The sequence below is a fragment of the Cynocephalus volans genome, chromosome 2, assembly GCF_027409185.1.
Source record: "Cynocephalus volans isolate mCynVol1 chromosome 2, mCynVol1.pri, whole genome shotgun sequence".
NCBI classification, from domain to species: Eukaryota; Metazoa; Chordata; class Mammalia; order Dermoptera; family Cynocephalidae; genus Cynocephalus; species Cynocephalus volans.
Window position 1 is genome coordinate 114,138,489 of NC_084461.1, and position 21,698 is coordinate 114,160,186.

General features: G+C 34.5%; 1 protein-coding gene and 1 pseudogene across 1 annotated transcript in view; one reads left to right on the top strand and one right to left on the bottom strand.

Annotated features, from left to right (window-relative positions):
* The window catches only part of ADAMTS19 (ADAM metallopeptidase with thrombospondin type 1 motif 19), a 265,672-nt gene that overhangs the window by 183,950 nt on the left and 60,024 nt on the right, over positions 1 to 21,698 (top strand). Inside the window, exons 16-17 of the mRNA XM_063087880.1 lie at positions 6,351 to 6,431; positions 19,879 to 20,036. Of these exons, the coding sequence (XP_062943950.1) occupies positions 6,351 to 6,431; positions 19,879 to 20,036 (239 nt within the window). The remainder of the gene's footprint in view (positions 1 to 6,350; positions 6,432 to 19,878; positions 20,037 to 21,698) is intronic.
* On the bottom strand, positions 7,869 to 8,336 carry LOC134370923 (ubiquitin-conjugating enzyme E2 L3-like; annotated as a pseudogene).

Consider the following 21,698-nt stretch of genomic DNA (forward strand, 5'->3'; position numbering starts at 1 on the left):
CCTACTGTCTTTGATAACAGAGATTTTTCGTGATGACATTCAATACATGTGACATGAACCAGAAATTCTAACAAGCCCGTTTCCCAATAATGAAAATATGAAGTCATCTGTCGTGCATTTAATAAGTTAGAGCAGCAAGGGAATAATCTCATTTGCATTGGCTAATGTTATCAGGTTTCTGTAACCTTATTCTCCAATGCGAAGCATGCTAACAGAAAATAATGATTTGTAACAGCCTAAAGCAACCATTGGGAATATTAGTCTTCAAGTTTTCAGCTATTTTCTTCATTTTTTCTTACTGTTTTTACTAAATTTGAAGGGAATAAATTTTTGGAAACAGAGAGTTTATAGCAGTGTAGCATAGTGGAAACAATAACAGAGGGAGGGTAGAAGATGTGAAATAGTGTTCCAAATATGTTAACAGCACAGATCATCCTGTATTATTTTGTTTTCTCATCTATAAATATTAATACTCAAGGGATATGAGGATGAAATGACTATGAATGATCTATGTAATGTGAGTTTTAAAATAATTCACAACAAAAAGTGATATTATGCTATACTGAAATATAATGACCCACAATATATTCCATATGTGGAAAATGCTCTATACTCAGGTTCTCAAGCTTACTGCAAAGAAGCAAACATTTTCTGTGTTTATATTAGTCTCTTTTCTGGATAGGTATCCACTGCACCATTATTTATGACTCTATTTTTATCATCATTAAAATGCGTATATTACACACACCATTTTCCTATTTTAAATTCCTTTCTTGTTCAATACGACTACCAAAAAACCTGAGACTAACATATTTATTAATACAAGGAACAAGCCATTTGTGTTCGAATAATCAAGAAAACTGTGTTTGAACAATCAAGAAAACTGAGTTCATTCTAGATAAGAGTCCTTCAGAAAAGAAAGTTAGACACAGCCTTCTACAGAATAGATATGACTTTTTGCTAGGCCCAAGCAGAATGAAAGATAAGTGAGCCTGAAGATCTTAAAGTCAAAAAAATAACTAAGGCCCAAGGAAAATTGTAGAGCAAAATCCCAGCCTCCAAAGGTGTGAAAAGGTTGATAGGTCCCATAAGTCAAAATCTGCCAACACTCATTTAGAAAAGACATACTTAGCTGAAACAGGCTCTCAGGCTTTCAACTAAGAAATGGAATTATAATAAGTTTTTTCTGTCTGATTGTGATGAGAGTTTTTATAGTGCAGAAGCTCAAATAAAATCTGAGAGACTGAAGGAATTTAAAGATACTAGCATTTTTGAATAATATTCTTGCATAGCTATTTAGTGTGCATAGATACAGTTCACTGAAAAATACTGATACATATTAAGCACTGATGTCTTTATTTAATTGTAATAACACTTCAGTATTCCACAAAGCATAAAAAACAGAAATACCATTAGAAATTCAGTCATGCTTTTCATTCTGCCTGCAGTTATGTGGGTGCTTTCCACACGTAGATATCTACTTCAAACCCTCTTTGTTTTTATTTCACTTTAATTTCTACTTTTATTTGTTTGTTCGTTATAGGTAAGTTATATTAACAGCATGTGTTATTTGGAAAATGTCTGAGGTGCCTATGATATTAGGATTATCAGAGACTAATAATGTCACTTTCTTCCTTACAACTCTATGTTAGTTTCACATTGTGTATGGGGAAGAAATCAGAATTCTTAATTTGGTCCATAACGTCCTATATGACATTGTCCCTGTCTGTCTCTCCAGCCTCATTTTATGTAAATTTCCCCTTCCTTCTCTAAGTGGCAGCCACCAGATTTCTTAGAGGTGCTCAAACGGACCATGTTCCCTCAAGCACCTCACATTTGCAAATGTGGTTCTAGATGACTTTTGTTAGCTTTGCTCGGTGAATTCCTAGACATCACTTAAATCTTAGTTCAAGTGTCATTTCTTTAGTGAAGTGGTCCATGAACACCTCTGCCTTCCATCACTAACGACCACTTCAGTTATGTTTACTGTATTTGCATCCTTACAGTATAGCTCTAATCACATCTTTAATTTTATATTCGTCTTTCCTTCCCCACTAGACCTTAAGCTCAATAAGGAAAAACAACGTGTTATTTTTGTTTAACACCATATCACAATTACCAGCATAGTGTGTGACCCAAGAATATTTGTTAATTTAATTAATCATGACATACTATATTGTTCAGAACTTTAAAAAAAAAAAATCTGTATGAGTCCTTAATTCTATCACAGGCTCCATCTACTTGCTACATTAGGAATATTGTGTTTATTTCTCTTGAGACAATTTTATCCCTATAGTATATGGACTTCCTGGAATTTACTGAAGGACTTGCAGCCTTATTTTGTCCAGTTGGCCATGCACACTGCATATATTGTATGAGTACCACATATGCAGATACGTGGATATTTTCAGTTCCTGTGCTCTATTTAGAGTTTGCTAAGTCAGTTTTGTTGGAGCTAAAAAAATAACTTAAGAAGCATTTTGTTTTGTTGTGTTTTGTTTTTTTCTTAGTACATTATCATGTCTTTCATTGTAACTTACATAGCCAAGTGACAATTTTTTAAAGGGAAGAGAGTTAATTGTGTATTCGGCTAGTTGCAGAACCATGTAGTTATCAGTACATGCTAAGAAGAAAATGGGCATAAAATGTGCTATTCTTAGTATAAGAAGATAAAGATACTATCCTTTATGAGGAAGACATGATCTTAGAGTTTTTGTTTCCTTGGTTATAATGGGAGAGCCGTAGTGTCAACGATTCAATATGAAATAGTAGCAGTGGGTCATAGCAGGAAGTGAATGGTGGAATGAGACAGATCCGAGTTCAAAGCTTGGGTCAGCTAATTACTGACAATGCTCTGTTGAAAAGCCTATTCTTTTTCCATATTTACTTTCTGAACTATTAAATGAGAAATTCAATATCTACCTTTAATGTTGTCATTATGACTTAAATTTATAATTTATGTAAAGTAACCACAATAGTGATTAGCACACATCAGTTGCTCAAAATAGGGCATGTATTACTTCATTATTACTACCATGAAAATGATGGTATTTTGTTATTACTACCATGAAGCACGGTAAGATGGCAGGTTAAGAATGAGATTGCTGTTTTTAAAATAGGATGTTACTGTATGCAAAGCAAACTGTTCACCACAAGGATCAAATTTATGACCTTGAGATCACTGGCTTCATGTTCCAACTTCTAAGTCAGGAAGTCAACTCTTATATCCAGTCCTTTAAAAAATGTGCATTCCCTTGGGCTGAACCCGTGGCTCACTCTGGAGAGTGCGGCGCTGGGAGCGCCGAAGCCGCAGGGTCGGATCCTATATAGGGATGGCCGGTGCGCTCACTCGTTGAGCGCGGTGCGGATGACACCAAGCCAAGGGTTCAGATCCCCTTACCAGTCACAAAAAAAAAAAAATTGTGCATTCTCAAATTGTGCCAATTGGCTTATTTACTAAAAAAAGCTAATCCCCAAGTCATTGGCTTTCTCTCTTCCTATGCCTTTGCTTTACATTTTTCTTCATCTCTGTCTTCGTTAAAATCAGTCTAACTCACGTGTCCTGTAAACCTTTTCAACTCAGTGATAGGTGCTCTACATGTAACCATAAACTTAGATAGAACTATTGCTTGTATTACTCAGAGGTACAAACTCAAACAGGAACTTGTACATCTTTGCTTTGTTCCCTCTACTCTTCTTTTTTAAAATCCTGAAACTTAACATTTTCTCCAAGCACTTTACCAAATTTATTTGCTCAAAGATTAACAATCACCTCTGATTGTGACATCCAATGGCCCGTTAGTCACTTTTCTCCTTGATGTCTCCACAGATTTTGACACAGTTGACCAGCAGCTCTTCTTGAGATATTCTTACGCATAGGATATCACTACACCAAAACAAACCAGATCTCCTCCTTCTCATGATTAGTCCTTTTATGTCTTGTTTTCTGACTTATTTTCTATCTCTGTTAAAAAACTATGACTGTCACCAAGGTTGAGTCTTTGAATTATCTTCTCTCTCAATTTTCTTCACTTACTCCCATGGCTTAAATTACTGTTTCTGCAAGGATGCCTGACAAGCGTACATAAATAGCCTGACTTTTGTCTGGAGTGCCAGATGTTCCAGAGCTCTTACTTGATATTTTCACTATGTGCAAACATAAATTTAAATTACATGAATTTAAATTTAAATATAAATTACAAAGCCGAACTTATCAAATTATTACCAAAACTAGATGATTCCAAGTTCCTGTAAATGATGGCCCCATTCTCATATAAGTAATAATAAAGCAATACATTCAATGTTTATTTTCTATCAGTTACCAAGTTCAGAAGTTTCTTTCTTCGCAGTGCCTTCTGGATTTTTTAACTTAGCTGCTGCCACTTCTGGACCTCACCATTAGCCTCCTGGTGCTGTTATGCACAGCTGTGTCTCTGTTCATCCTGCATATTGCTGTTAGACAAAGCCTCTCCAAACCAGGCTCTTGTTACCAATATTCTTGCTATAGAATGTTCAGTAGTTTCAAATTTGCAAATTTGTTTTACTGGGCGTGCATTTAAACTTTCTTTAATAGAACCACCTTCTTACATCTTATTTCATCACAACTATTTTCCTCCAGCTACTACTAAAAATACCTCTTTCCCTTACTATTCTTTACATATAGTGAACTCATCCTATATATACACACACATATATGTATATACATGTATATATATTTACACACATATATACACATATCTATCTATATATATACATAGATATATATGTCAATATATAGAGAGAGAGATAGATATATCAGAATCTTACTCATTCTTCAAAGAAAGTTCATCTATTTACATCTTTGTGAAGCTCTCCTTTACCTATTAGAATTATTCTGTCTTCTGAATCATAGTGATTCGGGCTGATGTTAGTGTTTCTCAAATGGGAGTATATAACCATTTAAAAGGGAAAAAAATCGCACCTCTGTGAATAAAAATAGCAGTGAACCTTTTAGTGGTGGTGAGATCATAGAAGGGGGTAGCTTAAGCAGCCCTGGTTTTTATTCTCTAGCATGGAATTAACCATATCATCTTGCATATTATCTTTTTAACATGATTTTTATAGTTTTATTTAACTCACATAAGGTATTTATACCTTGTCTTTCCAATTCAATTATAAGCTCACTGAAGGCAGAGACCATCTTACCTTACTTCTGTGTGCAAATAGCCACTGAGCATTTGTGTCTATTTTCATTGCCGCCTGTTTTGTTCATGTAACAAAATCATAGTGCTTTTATGTTTGGTGTTACTGAAAATGGTTTGCTGTTACTGAAAATGTGCAAGTCAGTGGTTAATCAAATAAGCAGTATTCTTGAAATGATGATTCTAAAGGCACATGCTTCTAATTCCAGCCACTGCCACAAGGTGGGGTATATGCTACCTTTTGGTATATGCCAAATAACTATAAACATTTTAAGAAATTTGAATAATTAATAAACAGGAGACAACATTTGAATTCACTGTTGTGCCTTTCCTAAAGCTTTGAAATTATGCTTTTATCAAATACATGGATCTACACAGAAATACCAAGAAGAATATTAAGTATTATTTTGATATAATTTAAAATCATAACTTTTCAGCCAAGCGTAGGCATTTGTTCTCTCTCTGTTCTCCCCTAAGTGAAATCTTGATTCTAACTTTTTTGCACATTCTCTCTTATTATCCTGCTTCATCTTATTTTATTTCACTTCTAACATTACATTGTTAACCTCTGCTGAAAAAATCATTCCTGAGAAACACCTAATTGTGTTTTGTATCTAGCTGTCTTAGGTCTTCAGAGGTGACACTAGATTGCTTGGGGTAGCCTTACGCTTACTTGTCTCCAGCTCCAGTTTCAAAATCCTTTGTTAATCTGCTCAGTCTCTCTTGTCCTGTACTCAAATACTCCAGGCCAATGGTCCAGATCAGCTGTATTTTCTCCAGCTGTTTCCTTCCTCCCCACACTTTCTAACTTAAAGGAGTTCCCAGAGCAAAATCTGAAGTGATTTGCTCTGTTCCAAAATCCACTGTGTTTCTAAGCAGGCTGTCCCATTGGGCTTTTTCTCTCCTCGCAATTCATAAGGTTATCAATAAGCTTTTTTACATAAAATACAATTGCCTATTTGTCCTCAGTAGTGCTTTAGATACAGCATCTTTCCAAGAAACTTCTTCACTTGAAATCATGGCAGCTTTTAAACAAAAAAACATTTTCTTTACTTGGTATAGAAATATAACAATAACCAAAACCAAAGGGGGAGGGAGGAAGGCGAGTCAATAAAGAAAAGAGATTTTGCAAGAACTCAGGTTGATTGCATGTTTTATTGACTCTTACAGGTTACATAGAAGTGCTGGTGATACCTGCTGGAGCAAGAAGAATCAGAGTTGTGGAGGAAAAGCCAGCACATAGTTATTTAGGTAACCTGTGTTATAGACACGAGATGATCCAAGTACAAGCCCAGCTCCCTGCCCTGAGAGTTCTGTGATGACAAGGGAGTCAATCTGTTTCTAGTTTCATGTTTGAACTTCCCAGGAAGCACCTCTTGTCAAATCAAGTAGGAATTTCTTTCCTCCTCTCCCAGGGACTTCCCAAGAGCAAAAGTAATCTGGCTGTCTATTTGTTTTGGGGGATTATAAATTATTTCCACATGTTAGTCCATGCTAAAAAAAACCCAAAAAACCCTCACTGAATGATTTGTATATGTTTTATTTCATATATATATATATATATATATATATGCACATATATAATATGTTTTATAAATATATTTATTTCACATATACACATGCATACATATAGATATTAATTGCATGTATAAATGCTTATGTGTGTATATATATAATGATTGTTTTAGAATTAGGAAATCTTGTGGGATTTTAAAACTTTTTTTATGTACAAAAGGACTTGACCTTTTAATGGAAAAGGGTTCCCTCTCTTGCCTCGTTTCAGAAAAACTCATCTTTGAAAAGAGTGTATTTAAATTTTTAAGTATTGCTTGTGGAAAGGACTGTATCAGTTAACTAGGTCAATTTAATAATTTTTTAAATACATGAAGGAAAACACTAATTATCAAAATACACTTGTAATCAAGTTTCAATCTAATCAAGCCATGTGAAATGAAATTTTGTAGTCATGGCATCCACAGATAGAGGGATCTAATATGATTAAGTCAGGCAGAAGACTAAATATTCTTCTATAGTTTAATCATTGCGTTTACATCAATTTTATAAAAAGCTCTGAAGCTCTTTTTTTTCTTAACAAAAATAATGTTCTCATTATTCTTTCTCAAATAAGCAATAATGTCCCAATAGGGAAAACTTTTGTACACGGAAAACAATCACCTATCTTATATGAATATTTCTACTCTTCAATATTGAAAATAGTCTACATTCAGATTGAACTTTTTAAATTTCATTCTCGTTTGCTTTCTAGGAATAGGAAAATTTGAGGAAAAGGAACAGTAAAGAAATTCTTTATCATTTGATACACTCATTAGTTTGTTATTACCAATATGTAAGTTTGATCTACTTTACCTGCTATGGCTTTTAAATGTCTTTTAAGTGTAAGTAGATCATCCCAGATTTTCAAATTTATTCATTTATTTTATTTTTTTTTATTGAAGCAGTGATTTTTAAAGTAAAGAAAGCAGAACTAGAACATTTTAAGTTGTTAATCCTTTCTTTAAAGGTTACTGAAACTACTTTTGATTAAGAGAACTGTAGAAAGTTAGTAACTGCCACAAGTGAATGCCATGCAGTGGCACCTGTTAATTTTCCAGAGTCCTGCTTTATGGAGTGTCTGAAACACCACTTGGGGTCTCTGCTCACACTTGCTGGAATTGATTGTGGCAGATTTTAATCCACAGGTCACTTTTCCCCATATTTCTTTTTAAACTCTTTAGCATTCTTACAGAATTTTTTACAGTCTTTAAAGTATTCTTCAGCTAGGTCAGCCCGAAGGGGGTGCTTGGGCTGGGGGTCATTCACCAGTGCTGTAATGGACTGGATTACGTAGTCGGTTTTGGTTGCTGGCTTCCAGTTTTCAGCACTAATTACTGGCAGACAGACCTGCCCCTTTTCATCAACATTCGGATGATAGATCTTATTTTAAATGTGCTCTTCAGTGGTTTGAATGGGTTCTCTGCTGGAAAGTTGATTTAGATTCTGAAGGCCCCCTTATCACATGGAGGGTTGTCAGGAACAATAAGCCCTTGCCAAGTCAATAAATTAGCTTCATCAACCTGGACGTTACGGAAGTTTTTCATTCCACATTTGCGGATTTCTTCAAGCTCCTCCATCAGCCTCCTGCTGGCTGCCATCTTGAATCTGGTGCTGCTGCTTTCCCCCAGATTTTCAGATTTAGATTAAAATTCTAACACCCAGTTTTTGGAGACATGGGGCGTAATCCATACAATTTAAATACAATATTCATTCAATAGCAGACAACTGGCTATTACACTTGGATATATGTTTTCTTTTTTCTAAGCTAGAAAGGGAGGTAGATGGCTTAAATGGAATTTTCTTGATTCTACAAAATTTTAGATTGTACTGTGAGTGTGGGTAGCCTGATTTATGTGACTAAATAAACCAGCTAGTTTTACAGATGGGACATCTCTATGCTGTCACCAATTTCTTACTTCCCGGTCTTTCAACCAATGCAGTCTTGTTTCCTGTCTCCCTCTTTGTAACTGTCCTTTTTGAAGTCAGCAACTGCCCTCCATATTGACAGAACCAATGGTAATGTGTTACTTGACCTGTAAGTAGCATTTCAAACTGTTGACCTCTCCTTGGCTCATTAAACACTTTCTTCTTTTGGCTTCTAAGCCCGTGAGCTCCCCTACCTCACTAAATGCCCCTTACTGAGTGGTCTCATTTGTTGGGTTCTCAAACTTTTCATGGTCTTCAAATGTTCCCATACTGTAGGACTCAGGCCTGGGATCTGCTCTCTTTTGTGGGGAAAGCAAGGAATCGTATCTTTCTCCCTAGGGAATCATATCCAGCTCTGTTGTATTGCTTTACAAGTTTATTTAGTGTAAATTATCAAATGTCTGAATCCTATTCTTCTCTTAGTTTCCCCCACTACAGTAAATGTTACTGTATTAGTGTCCTATGGCTGCTGTAATAGTTACCACAAACTTGGTTACTTAAAAGAACAAAAATGTATTCTTTTAAAGTTCTGAAGGTCAGAAATCCTAAATCGGTTTCATTGGACCAAAAAAATCAAAGTTTCTGCAGAACCACACTATCTCTGGAGACTCTAGAGGAACATCTATTCCTTCCCTCTCTGGTGGCTGCCAGCATTCCTTTGCTTGTGACCACATCAGTCCAATATCTGCTTCCATGGTTTCATTACCTTCTCCTCTTTTTATGTGTTCAGATCTCTCTCTTTCTCCTTATAAGGATAAACGTGATTGCATTTAGGGCCCACCTGCATAATCCAGGATAATCTCTCCATTTTCAAGATCCTTAACACCTGCAGTCTTTTTTTTAATGTGCCATAGAAGGTAGCTATCTTAGGTTGTACAGGCTGCTATAACAAAGTTCTATAGACTGCGTGCCTTATAAACCACAGAAATTTATTTCTCACTGTTGTGGAGGCTGGGAAGTCCAAGATCAAGGTGTTGACAGATTTGCTGTCTGAAGGCACCTTTTTACTGTGTCCCTACATAGTAGAAGGGACTAGCTAGCTTAAGGGCACTAATCACACTCATGAGGGTAGAGCCCTCATGATCACATCACCTCTCAAAAGGCCTCACCTTCTAACACCATAACCTTGGGGTTAGAATTTCAAGATATGGATTTGGGGGGTGGGGAACAAATATTCAGACCATAGCAGTTGCATTCATAGGTTCCAGGGATTAGAACATGGACATCTTTATTTTTTCTCTCAATGGCACATGATTTTATTGTGATGAAATACACATAACAAAAAATTTACCATCTTAACTATTTTTAAGTATAATGTTCAGTGGCATTAACTACATTCACATCTCAGTGACATCTTTGGCAGAAATACCAAAAGCCATCCTAAAATTCATATGTAATCTCAAGTAACCATGAATAGTCAAACCAATCTGCAATAACTAAAACAGAGTCTGGCACACAAGAAATAGTAAAGACTTTCTGAGAGAATTTTATTTAAGAAAAGATGCTTCATACTTGTATAAGTATTGGTATAGGCCAGTGCATACATATATCCATTAAATAAATTTTCACAACACCTCTATGAAGTAGGCACTACTAATTTACCAATTTTTAAAATCAGGGAATAAAGGAACAGAGAGTTTAAGTTTCTTGTCCAGGGTCACATGTCTAAGAAGCTGTGATCCTGGATTTGAACCCAAGGAGTCTGGCCATAGCATCTTGGTTCTTAGGCACTGAACCATGCTGCCTCTTTTTTACTTTTTCCTTTTTTTAATCATTGCCTTATATGCCCATGATTTTAAAGTCCATATCATATTTGAACACATTTTCCTTAAACTTCCTCCACATAGCCTCTTTTTTCTCCCTTTTGAACTAATGTGATCAATTTATTATATAGCATTAACTCTGGAGGATATAAATCATGAAATGACTGTTTTCTAATCACTGCTACCCAGTTCTGCCAAATCCTATCTCCTTGCTCTGTTACAGACCTCTAAACATAAATCACCTATCACTTTTTCTTATTAATAGACCATTCAATGTAAAACTTGAATCACATGTCTGTCTTAAGTGAGACAGACATGGCCTTCATTGCTCTCAGTTCTCTTGTGAGACTAAGTTAGCAGGGTTGTTTACTTGTTTTAAAAAAATAAACAGCATCTGTGCTCTTAAACAGCATGAAAGCTACTCTGGAGATTAAATCAGTGTTGAAAATACTAATATGTTACCGTGTTTATTCAAGAGCCCACTAAGTTTTTTTACTTGCTTAACAGAAAAAAATAATTATCCTGATGAATTAGTGGAAGGGTGCGAGAATGGAGGCAGAGAGACCAGTTGTATAAACCAATAAAGAGGATAGGAATGGGAAAAACCCAGTGGCTTCCAGAGACATTGAAGAAGTTGAACTGATAGAATTTGTTGCAAAATGGATGTGAGTATGATAGAGGATAAAGATTCAAGGGTGACTTCTAGGTTTCTGGCAAGTAGTGGTGTCATTGACTGAGGGAGGATATATGGATGAGGGGCAAGTTTGGAGGGAAAAAAAATGACACAGGAGTAAAATCCTAGATTTCAAGCCTAAAGACCTGGCAAGTGGATACATATCATAAATTAGGCATAGGAAGGAAGTCATTGGAAGTATTCATCTGAAATAGCTTTAGCAAAAAGAAAGGAAAATAGAACCCTGGCAAACCAATCATTCTTAAATTAAATTGTCTACACAAACTATATATTATTTCACAGGAGACATTTAATCCCCCTCTAATACAATTATTCTTTTTCATTACTCTCTCTTTGAATTGTATTCTTATTTGCAATTATTATCTGCTTTTCTGAAGACTGTGGCATTATTATTTTGTTAATAATTTATCAAAAAGCCTAAAGTGGAGAGTACCTCAGATAGGCAGACCATATGTTATATCTTTACAGAATCATTATAGCTTATGATTTTTAAAAATCTCAAAAAGGTTATATGGGTGAACTTACCTTGCCTGCAGTTTTGTATACAAGGGACTCCTAATACCATCACATCACGTTAGAAGGAAGGGTTTCAGCGTATGAATTTTGGGAGGACACAGGCATTCAGTCCTTAATACCTCTGAAGTGGAAGGAAATTAAGGAGCCCTCAGTTGTCAAAACAGAGTGAAAACAGGAGGCCAGTGTATTAGGCTGACTCTGAAGCCCCACTTATGCTTAAACCTGATAACCACGTTTAGACTTTGAGAGCCACCGGGATTCTGTGGACAGAAAACAAAGCCTAAGGCCTTTGCAAGGTAAGAACTTTAATAAGAGACTCCCTACACAAAGCAAAAAGTCCGCTTAGTGTGCAGGAGAGATAAAACTGCATTTTTACCACAGAAGGAAAAGAAAGGAAATGTGTCTATATTAACTTTAGTGTTAGGTGGAGGTAGAAAATCAATTTCCCTGAGAATTTGTCACACTAAGCAAACCTTCATATGGATTTGCAGCACCAATTTACCGTAACTATGAAGTCCAAAACCCTCAAGACAATATTTATTTTAATGTGGTTACCAAGGAGATTGACGTATGCAAATGCAAATCTTTTTGAAGGTGTGCACCTTCAAACCAGGCCTCAAACATTTTTTGTGAAGCTCAAAATATAATTCAATAGTAAACAAAATTTTCAGAAAACACAAAAGGAAACGGACACAATGAGCAAAACAGTAAAAACAGGGGCGAGCAGAATCAGACATACAAATTTGTATCATATACAGAAAATATAAAAATAATTATGGTTAATATGTTTAAATACATAAAAGAGGAATTTAAGAATAGGAGCAAGACTAAAATTTACTAAACGCATTTTTTTAAAGAACCAAATAAAACTTTTAGAAATGAAATGTAAAATAATCAACCAATAAGAACCAACATAGAAGAAGAATAAAAGAAATGTACATCAAGCAGGAAAAAAGTACACAAAATAAGATGGCATAAATAAATCAAAATATACCAACAATATTAATAAACATTTAAGGAATAAAATTTATATATTGCACACTGGTACTGATAATCAATGCTGTACTCCACAGATATGTACAATCAAATGTGTCCCAATAAAAAAACAAAAGTTGTAGCTAGACAAAAATTATCAGATTAAATTTTGAAAACGATCCAGGTGTATGATGTTTGTAAGAAACATCTATAAAACATAAGATTCACAAATACTGAATATCAAAGAATAGAAAACTATACCAGAAAAATACAAACCAAAAAGTTACTGGCGTAACCATAGTAATGTAAGTCAATACTTATTTTAAAGTGAAACATATTGCTTGAGGTTAAAAAAAAAAAAAAAAAGCCACAAAATAATTGTAAAATAATTCAATTCATCAGAAAAATTATAATCTTAAAAATTATATGAACTCAGAAATGTAGCTCAAAGCTTTAAAGCAAAAATTGATAAAAAAAACAATTGATAAGTTCATCATCGTAGCAAGAAATTAAACACACAGATATGGAGCGAACTGACTTCTAACCAAGGTGCTGATGTCAAGAAGTGGGGAAAGACTAGTCTATAAACAATCGGTGTTGGAATGACTAGATATTTACACAGAAAACAAAAAGTGAACATTGGCCCCTGCCTCACAGCATACACAGAAATCGCCTCAAAATGAATAGGATCTAAACAAAAGAGCTAAGTCTCTTAAAACTTCTAGAAGAAAACATAAGAGAAAATCTTCATGACCTTGTGGTAACCAATGATTTGACACTGTAAGTGCAAAATTACTAACCCTCAAAAAAAAGGAAAAGAAGACATGTTGGATTTCATTAATAGCAAATCCGTTGCTCTTAGAAATACACATTAAGAAAATAAGAAAACTCATAGTCTCAGAGAAAATAGCAATAAAATTAACCTCAAAGGAACTCATGTCCAGAATATATAAAAATGTAATTTTCCTCAATATTTAATAGACACAAATGAATATTCTTAACTAATGGGAAATGGTACAATGAACATATTTATATTATCCACCTTAAGAAACATAACTTTTTCTGGTACATTCGAAGAAACTGTGCCCCTCTTTTTCTATTTTATAATACATTTTGTGGAAGACTAGTAATATTTTTACTTAAATATTTGAATATTGAAATTTTCTTTGTGGGAAAGTTTTTCAATTCCAACTTAATGTATTTAACATACAAGTATATATAAGGCTATTCAGATTTTTTTCTTCTTGTGTCAGTTTTTATAATTGGTGTTTTCAAGGATTAATCCATTTCACTTACCTTATCAAATTTATTGGACTAAAGTTGTTTATAACATTTACCCATTACACTATAATGTCTATAAGGAACAACATTTCATTTTTTATTCCTAATATTGTTAACTTGTGCTTTTCTTTTTTTTTCTTAATCAGTCAAACTAGACTTTTATCAGTTATTTGATCTTTTCAAATATCCAATTTTGGTGTTATTGATTGCCTCTATTGTTAACTTATTTTCTATTTAATTGACTTCTGCTCTTTATCATCTTCTTTTATTATCTTCTTCTATTTACATTGGGTTTAAGTTGCTCTCTTTTCCTTCTATTTTAAAGTGGAAACTTAGATCACTGATTTTACTTCTTAACCTATATGTTTTTAAAGTGCATTCTTATAAATTGAATATAGTGAGGTTTTATCTTTTTCTAGGTTGACAATTTCTTTTAACCAATACCCTTAGTTCATTTAAATGTACTATAATTATGGACACATTAGATTTGTTTTCTATCTGTTCCATCTCTTCTTTATTCTTTTCTTTCTCTTTGTTTTTTTTTTTTTTTTAGTATTTTATTTTATTTGCTTATTAGCTAAAGCTCTTGTTTTATATTTTTAATGGTTACTCTAGGATTTACAATATGCATTTTAACTGATTACAGTCTCCTTCAAATTATATTATACCACTTTACATATAATGTAAACTCCTTGAAGCAGTGTACTTCCCCCCTTTCCTCTTTCATGCTATTATGCATTTTATTTCCACATTTCATATAATCAATTTATTACTACATATGTTTTAAACATCAAAATACATTGTAAGCATTTTGCTTTAAATATTATACTATAAATAATTTTTTAAAATAAGAACAAATAGTTTATAATTTTTTATATATCTACCAGTATTAACATTCTTTTTTCCTTCACATAGACACCTGTTTCTCTCTGGAACCATTATCTTTTGAAGAACATCTTTTAAAATTTTTGTAGAGCAAGTCTGCTGGCAGCAGAATTTTTCAGATTTTGTTTTTCTGAAAATATATTTATTTTGCCTTCACATCTGAAGTATATTTTCAGTAGATATAGAATTCTAAATTTTTTTAGATTTTTATGTTGCTTTATTATGCCTTGTTTTTAGCAACTTAAAGGTGATATTTTATTGTCTTCTGGCTTGCATTAGTTCTGACGGCATATCCAGTGAATTTTTAAATCTTTTTACCCTGGTATATAATGTGCCTTTTTTTCTTTGGCCACTTTAAAGATTTTTCTCCCTATCGTTGGTTTCCAGCAGTTTGATTATGATGTACCTTGTATGGCTGTCTTTGTGCTTATTCTACGTGGGTTCTGTGTTAGTCCATTTTTGTGTTACTATAACAGAACACTTGAAACTGGGTAATTTATAAAGAAAAAATGTTTATTTGGCTCACGATTCTGGGACAGCCGCATCTAGTGCAGGCCTCAGGCTGCTTCTACTCATGGCAGAAAGCAGCAGGCAGCCAGTGAGTACAAGATCACATGGAGAGAGGAAGCAAGAGAAAGAGAGAGAGGGGAGGTGCCAGGCTCCTTTTCACAACCAGTTCTTGTGGGAACTGATAGAGTGAGAACTCAGTCACATACACCCCTCCCACCCCAGGGAGGGCATTAATCTATTCATGAGGGATCTGTCCCCATGAGCCAAACACCTTCCAACACTGCCACATTAGGGATTAGACTTCAGTATGACCTTTGCGGGGGGGGGACAAACATAATCAAGCTATATCAGGTTCCATTTTACTTTTTAGAGATGTAGGTTTATCATTTTTATCAAATTTGGAAAATTTTTGAGCCCTGTGTCTTCAAATAATTTGTATGCCCCCACGGCCTTTTCTGGTGTTCCAGTTATACGTATGTGAGTCTACCAAGTATTTCCCGTGGGTCATTAATGTTCTGCTCATTTCTTCCAGGCTTTTTTCTCCCTGTACTCCACTTAGTTTCTAATTTATTAGTTTGTCTTCAAGTCACTGACTTCTTTCACAATGCCTAGTATGCTCTTAAGCCCATGTAGTGAATTTGTTAGAGATATTGTATTTTTCTATTCTGAGGAATTTGATGTGCTTATTTTTTATAGTTTCCATTACTCTTCAATATTACATGTTTTTCTTTAAATTCTTATGCATACTGAACATACTCATAACTGCCGTTTAAAAGTCTTGGTCTACTAGTTACATCAGATCTATTATTTCTCAGTTTTATTTCATTGACTGATTTTTCCCCTGATTATAATTAAGACACTTTAAGACTTCTTCACAGATCTAGTAATTTTTGGTTGGGTGCTGGAAACTATTAATGTGACATGTATTTTATTTAACTTTACTTTTATTTTATTTTATGAATGACTGTATTTTGTCATTCTTTATTATTGAGTGTTGAGCTTCATTTTGCTAGGCTGTGAATTTACTTGCTGATCAGTTGGACTTCTTGAGGCTTTAATAAATCTCTGTTCAGGTGGATCTAGAGTAGTCTTTACTCTAGGACTAGTTTAGCCTCATTTCTTATATATATTATATTCTTATATATTCTTATATATATATATATAATATATATTCTTATATATATTAGCCTCATTTCTTATATATATTAGCCTTATTTCTTATATGAGAACCTTTTAGGTTCTCCACTGAAGACTGTTTGTTTACTAAGATCTCACTATCCAGATTGCATAGAACTCGTATGTCTTCCATCCCTACTCAAGCTCCAGGAGTTACACAGTTCAGAGCTCCCATGTAGTTTTCCCAGCTTGGAGGAGTTTTGCCCTACTTTTCTGCAGCTTAGTATTCAGCCACAGGCTCAAAGGAACCCCTGTGCAGATTTTTGGAGCTCTTTCTCTGTATCTCACTCTTCCCCAGTACTCCACAAAACACATTCCAGATGCCTTAGCCAATTTTAACTCCATTCTCTGTGTCCTCATTTCACTGAAGCCTTCATCATCTGTGCTTTGCAGGACTTTCACTTCCCAGTGGGGGTCTGGTACATATCTTCAAGAAGAAAGTCAGGCAATTTTAGAAATCATATCGTTTGTTCTCCTTCTCTTAGGGGTAATTATTGTCAGTTGTCCAATATCTGAGAACAGTTGTTTCTTGTACATTGCCTAGTTTTCTAGTTGTTTACACTGGGAGAGCTAGTGCAATTCCAGTTACTCGGTCACAGCCAGAAGGATTTCCAAAAACACATTTTCAAAGTTAATGAATTAAAAACAAGAATCAAGAAACATCACATACCCAAAGTACTAGTTCTTCATGTGAGGTTGCTATTAAGCTAATAAATTGTGTGAATTTTCAGGTACATGTGTGTGTCATTTTCTGGGGAGTGCTGAATGCCAAAAATACCAACTCTAGCTATCTCCAGAGGGTTTAAGGCATTTTTAGTAGAGATTTTCAGAAAATATTCATTTATAACTATGTCCTGGAGATGTGTTGAAATCCAGGAAAAAAAATCAGGATTGTACTGACCACAGTACAAATCTAAGTCAAAAAGATTCCTCAAAATATTTAATAGACTTTAGGTTATTGCAAGGAAATACTTTATCTTTTAGGAAGAATCATTAATTTTTTTTCAATTTAGTATTGTCTGAAGTATATCCGCTTATAGATAGCAGTAGCTATTTGCAAAATGTTGAGAGGTTTCTGTCAATATATTTCCTGTTCAGGTTTAAAATTCAAAGCAAAAATGAATACTTACATTTTTTTCATAAATCTAACAATATGTATGCTTGTTTAACATTTCAATTGAAACATTATTTTAGACTTTATATCAGGTACATGATATAAGTATTATTTGATGGAAATTAAGATTAATGAGATAAGTTTCAATAATTTCATAAGTACATTGCTTGTAATAATGAGAATACAAGCACCAGAAAGTCCCCCAGTGGACCAGAAATACCCTAATATATTAAAAAATGCAAGTCACTAATAAGCAAATGAAAACAAATCTTCAGTGGCAATAAAAAAAGATCCTTTAAAAAAATTTAAAAACTAGATTGTTCAAAATTTAACTTCTGATATTTCTCTTCAATCATGTTCTTTTGATAGATTTTCCCATCCTATTACTTACCATCATAACCCACTTATTTTTTTATCCTAGCAATCTGACATCCTGCTTGACACTTCCTTTTTCCCAGGACAACTAAGCCACAACCATATTCTATCAATTTCACTCTTAAATACATTGTGATTTTTCTCCACCAACATAATCCAAGCCACCATTACTTTCAATTGGGCTGCTGTGTTTATTGTTATATCCTATCTTCGCTATCTAAATTTACTCTACACCGTCTATTTTTCTCTAATAGTAAAATAAAGTTTTACATTTTTCCCCCCTTAGGAAAACCCTCAAAGTACTAATGAGGCCTATAAGATCTGGCTGTTTTCACCTCTGCAGGCTCTCCCTTCATGGTGTGCTTCAGCACGTTTAGCTACATACACACTTGCCTCCTGATCCTGATCAAGCTGTGCTGAGCTTTAAGACCTTTCCCTTTGCAGTTCTCTCAGTCTTGAATGCTCTTTCTCTGCTTCTCTTATTTCCCCTAGCTAACTTCTTCAGTTTTTAAATAACATCCTTCAGACAAGCCTTTCTCAACTCCTCCTCCACCAGTGTCAGCATGTCAAATTAGTTATTTACTTGAATGTCTGGTTCTCCAGTTCAATGATAAGTTCCAGTTAGACCAGAGAACATATCTATGTTGTTCATTTTGGGGGTTCCAGAACTTTGAGTATTGCTTGAGTATACTGACACTTGATGAGTAATTATTCAATAATGATTAAATGTTATGTAAGAGAAAGTTACTTCCAAGATGTTCAGAAATGGGCACTCTCAGTCACTGTTATGGGAGCATAAAATGATGCAACCATTATGAAAATCAATTTGGGTTTCTTTTGTTTTTTTATTATACATACATGTGGGGTACAACATTGATTTTCAATAATTGTGTACAATATGTGGTGGTTAGATCAGTATAGTTAGCTTATTCATCATTACAATATGCAATCATTCTTTCTGTCTGTTAGCCAATTCCTCATTAGCCCCCCTCCCTGTCCCACTCCCCTCCCCTTTTCCACCTGTAGTTTTCTAAAAGTTCAACATATTACTGTGATTGTTGTTTTTTTCTTTTTTTCTCTTTGTCTCACTTTATTGTTCATTTGTTTATTTATGGATTCATCTCCCAGTTATGAGTGAAAACATGCAGTATTTCTCTTTCTGTACCTGGGTTGTTTCACCAATAATTTTCTCCAGGCTCATGCACATTGCTGAAAATGGTAGAATTTCATTCTTTTTTATGGCTGAGTAGTATTCCATTGTGTATATATACCACAATTTCCTTATCCAGTCATCCATCAATGGACATCTAGGTTGGTTCCATTGCCTAGCTATTGTAAATAGAGCTACAATAAACATTGGAGTCATTTTGATCTGTTAGTTAACATGGTGTTTAATGATCCTTCCTTAATCACACACTTTTCTGAATGGGCACTGGAGATACAGAGCATGTGTAAGATGTAGTTCCAGCCTTCACAATGTTCATGGGATCATTAGATAGATTAGACAGATACACACAGCCTTAACATAAGAATGTGCTAAAGAATAAATAAACTGGTAAAGGGCCATAAAAAGTGTTTACATTGTGTAATGACAAAATTTTAAAAATTGAAAAAAAAGTCAAAAAAAAAAAGGAATGAATGACTAAGGGCCGAAATAATGGGTACAGATATCAAGTGTCGAAGGCGATTGGATGAGGCAGAGATAAATGTGGCTATGGAATTGTGGACAACTTCAGGACAGAAGGGAAGCTTGTGGCATTTGCCATGATTATGGACATTTCCTAAGAAAAGATGTCTCATGTCTTTCATCAGGGAGTGTAAACTCAGTTTAGAAATGAATTGAATGCTTTTAATGAAATTATGTGAAGTGGATATTGATCAGTGATGGTGACTTGTTAATACTCATAATATTTTTGAATCTCTTTATAGCTCTCCGAGATGCTGGCAAACAATCTATTAATAGTGATTGGAAGATTGAACATTCTGGAGCATTCAATTTAGCTGGAACTACTGTCCATTATGTAAGACGAGGCCTGTGGGAGAAGATCTCTGCCAAAGGTCCTACTACAGCACCTTTACATCTTCTGGTATGAGGGAATGAATCGGTAACATTGCATCATCAGCTTCTCATGGCAAAAGACTTTCTTACTGCAACTTCTCTTATCTATTTTCAAATTTGAATCATCAGATAACTATTTAAAATTATTTAAGAGGTGGATTTTAGGGTTTTTAAAATATCTTAAATCATGATGTCTAAAAACAGCAGTTATTATAGGAGGAGCAAAATATTTGAGGGAATTCCCAGACTCAAAGTAGAGAAGGATTACATAGGAATAAGGAACCACTTTTTTTCCTAAAAGCATGCATTTACTAACCAGAGTGGATGTCCATGAGGAGAATAATACAGTATGGCTAATCATAGCATTTCATACATCAATGAAATGGACATTGTGTGAGTCTGTATAAAATGACTTTGATATAATGTTGTTCTGCCTGGGGAAAAGAAAAGAATTTGGCTAATATATCTAACAGTGCTCCCAATTACCCTGTTATATTTTCTCTCTAGGTTTATGGATTCCTTTAAACAATAGGAAAATTTGAATGTTTGCGATGTTTTTTTTACTATGTAGTAAAAGACTAGGTATGAGTCAGGATAGAGTTTGGACGGAAAGAATCAGGACGATGGGACTCTGTCTAGGCTAGTGGCAGGTCCACATGCCCCTTTTGACCTTGACCATGGCAGTCAGTGCTGATGGCACATGAGCTAGAGGAATGACTACACAGCTGGTGTGAGTTTTCCATCCTAGTGGCAAAAAGAAGTCTAGAACTCAGACACTTCAACACCTCCTTAAGTCCACACATAAAGCAACCCTAAAACATGATCAATCAACTGTTTATTTGGAGTGTGGTATGCCACATTATTTAATATCTCCACACAATTTAAGCTGAATTTGTCTTCAATTGGAGACATCTGTGTTGCTAGTCTAGGAGCCAGAGGTTCACATCACATGTTGGCCCATTTTCTTCTACTGTTTTAATGTGCCTGCAAATCACCTGGGGTTCTTGTTAAAATGCACATTCTGACTCATTTGGTCTGAGGTGGGGCCTGAGATAAGCACTCCTAACCAGCTCCCACCTGGTGCTGCTGCTGCTGGTTCACAAACCACAGTTGGAGTTACAAGGTTTTTTACAATGGCAATCGATATGTTTTACCAACAGGAATAAAGGGAGCAAGGTGAGTGGAGTGTGTACCTTCTGTTCCAAATCTTAATAAATAATAATATTCACCATATATTGAACATGAAGAATCAGACACTGTCCAAAAGTGCTTTATGTTCATTACAGCATTTGGTCCTCACAGTAATCCTATGTGATATGTATTATTATTATTACTCCATTTTACAGATTAAAAAGAACTAAGTATGAGAAAAGTTAAGCAATGTGCAATGTTGTGCAATAACTTATATAGCAGTAAATAAGTCAGGTTTTAATCATTCTTCTATGCTACCTTTCTGATATAAAGCTTAGATCATAGTTTTTTATACCCAACTGCCTCGGATCATAAATATATGTATACTTTTACTAATTATTTTGTTTCTATCATCATAATTCCTTTGGATCATATGATTTAATTTCATTTGGAAGCTCTACTCTGCCCCATGCCATCTAGAGAGAGAGAACCCCCCTACCCCCCAAAAAACTCACCTAAACTAAATCAATGTCTTGTGGACAATATCTGGCTCCTTCTG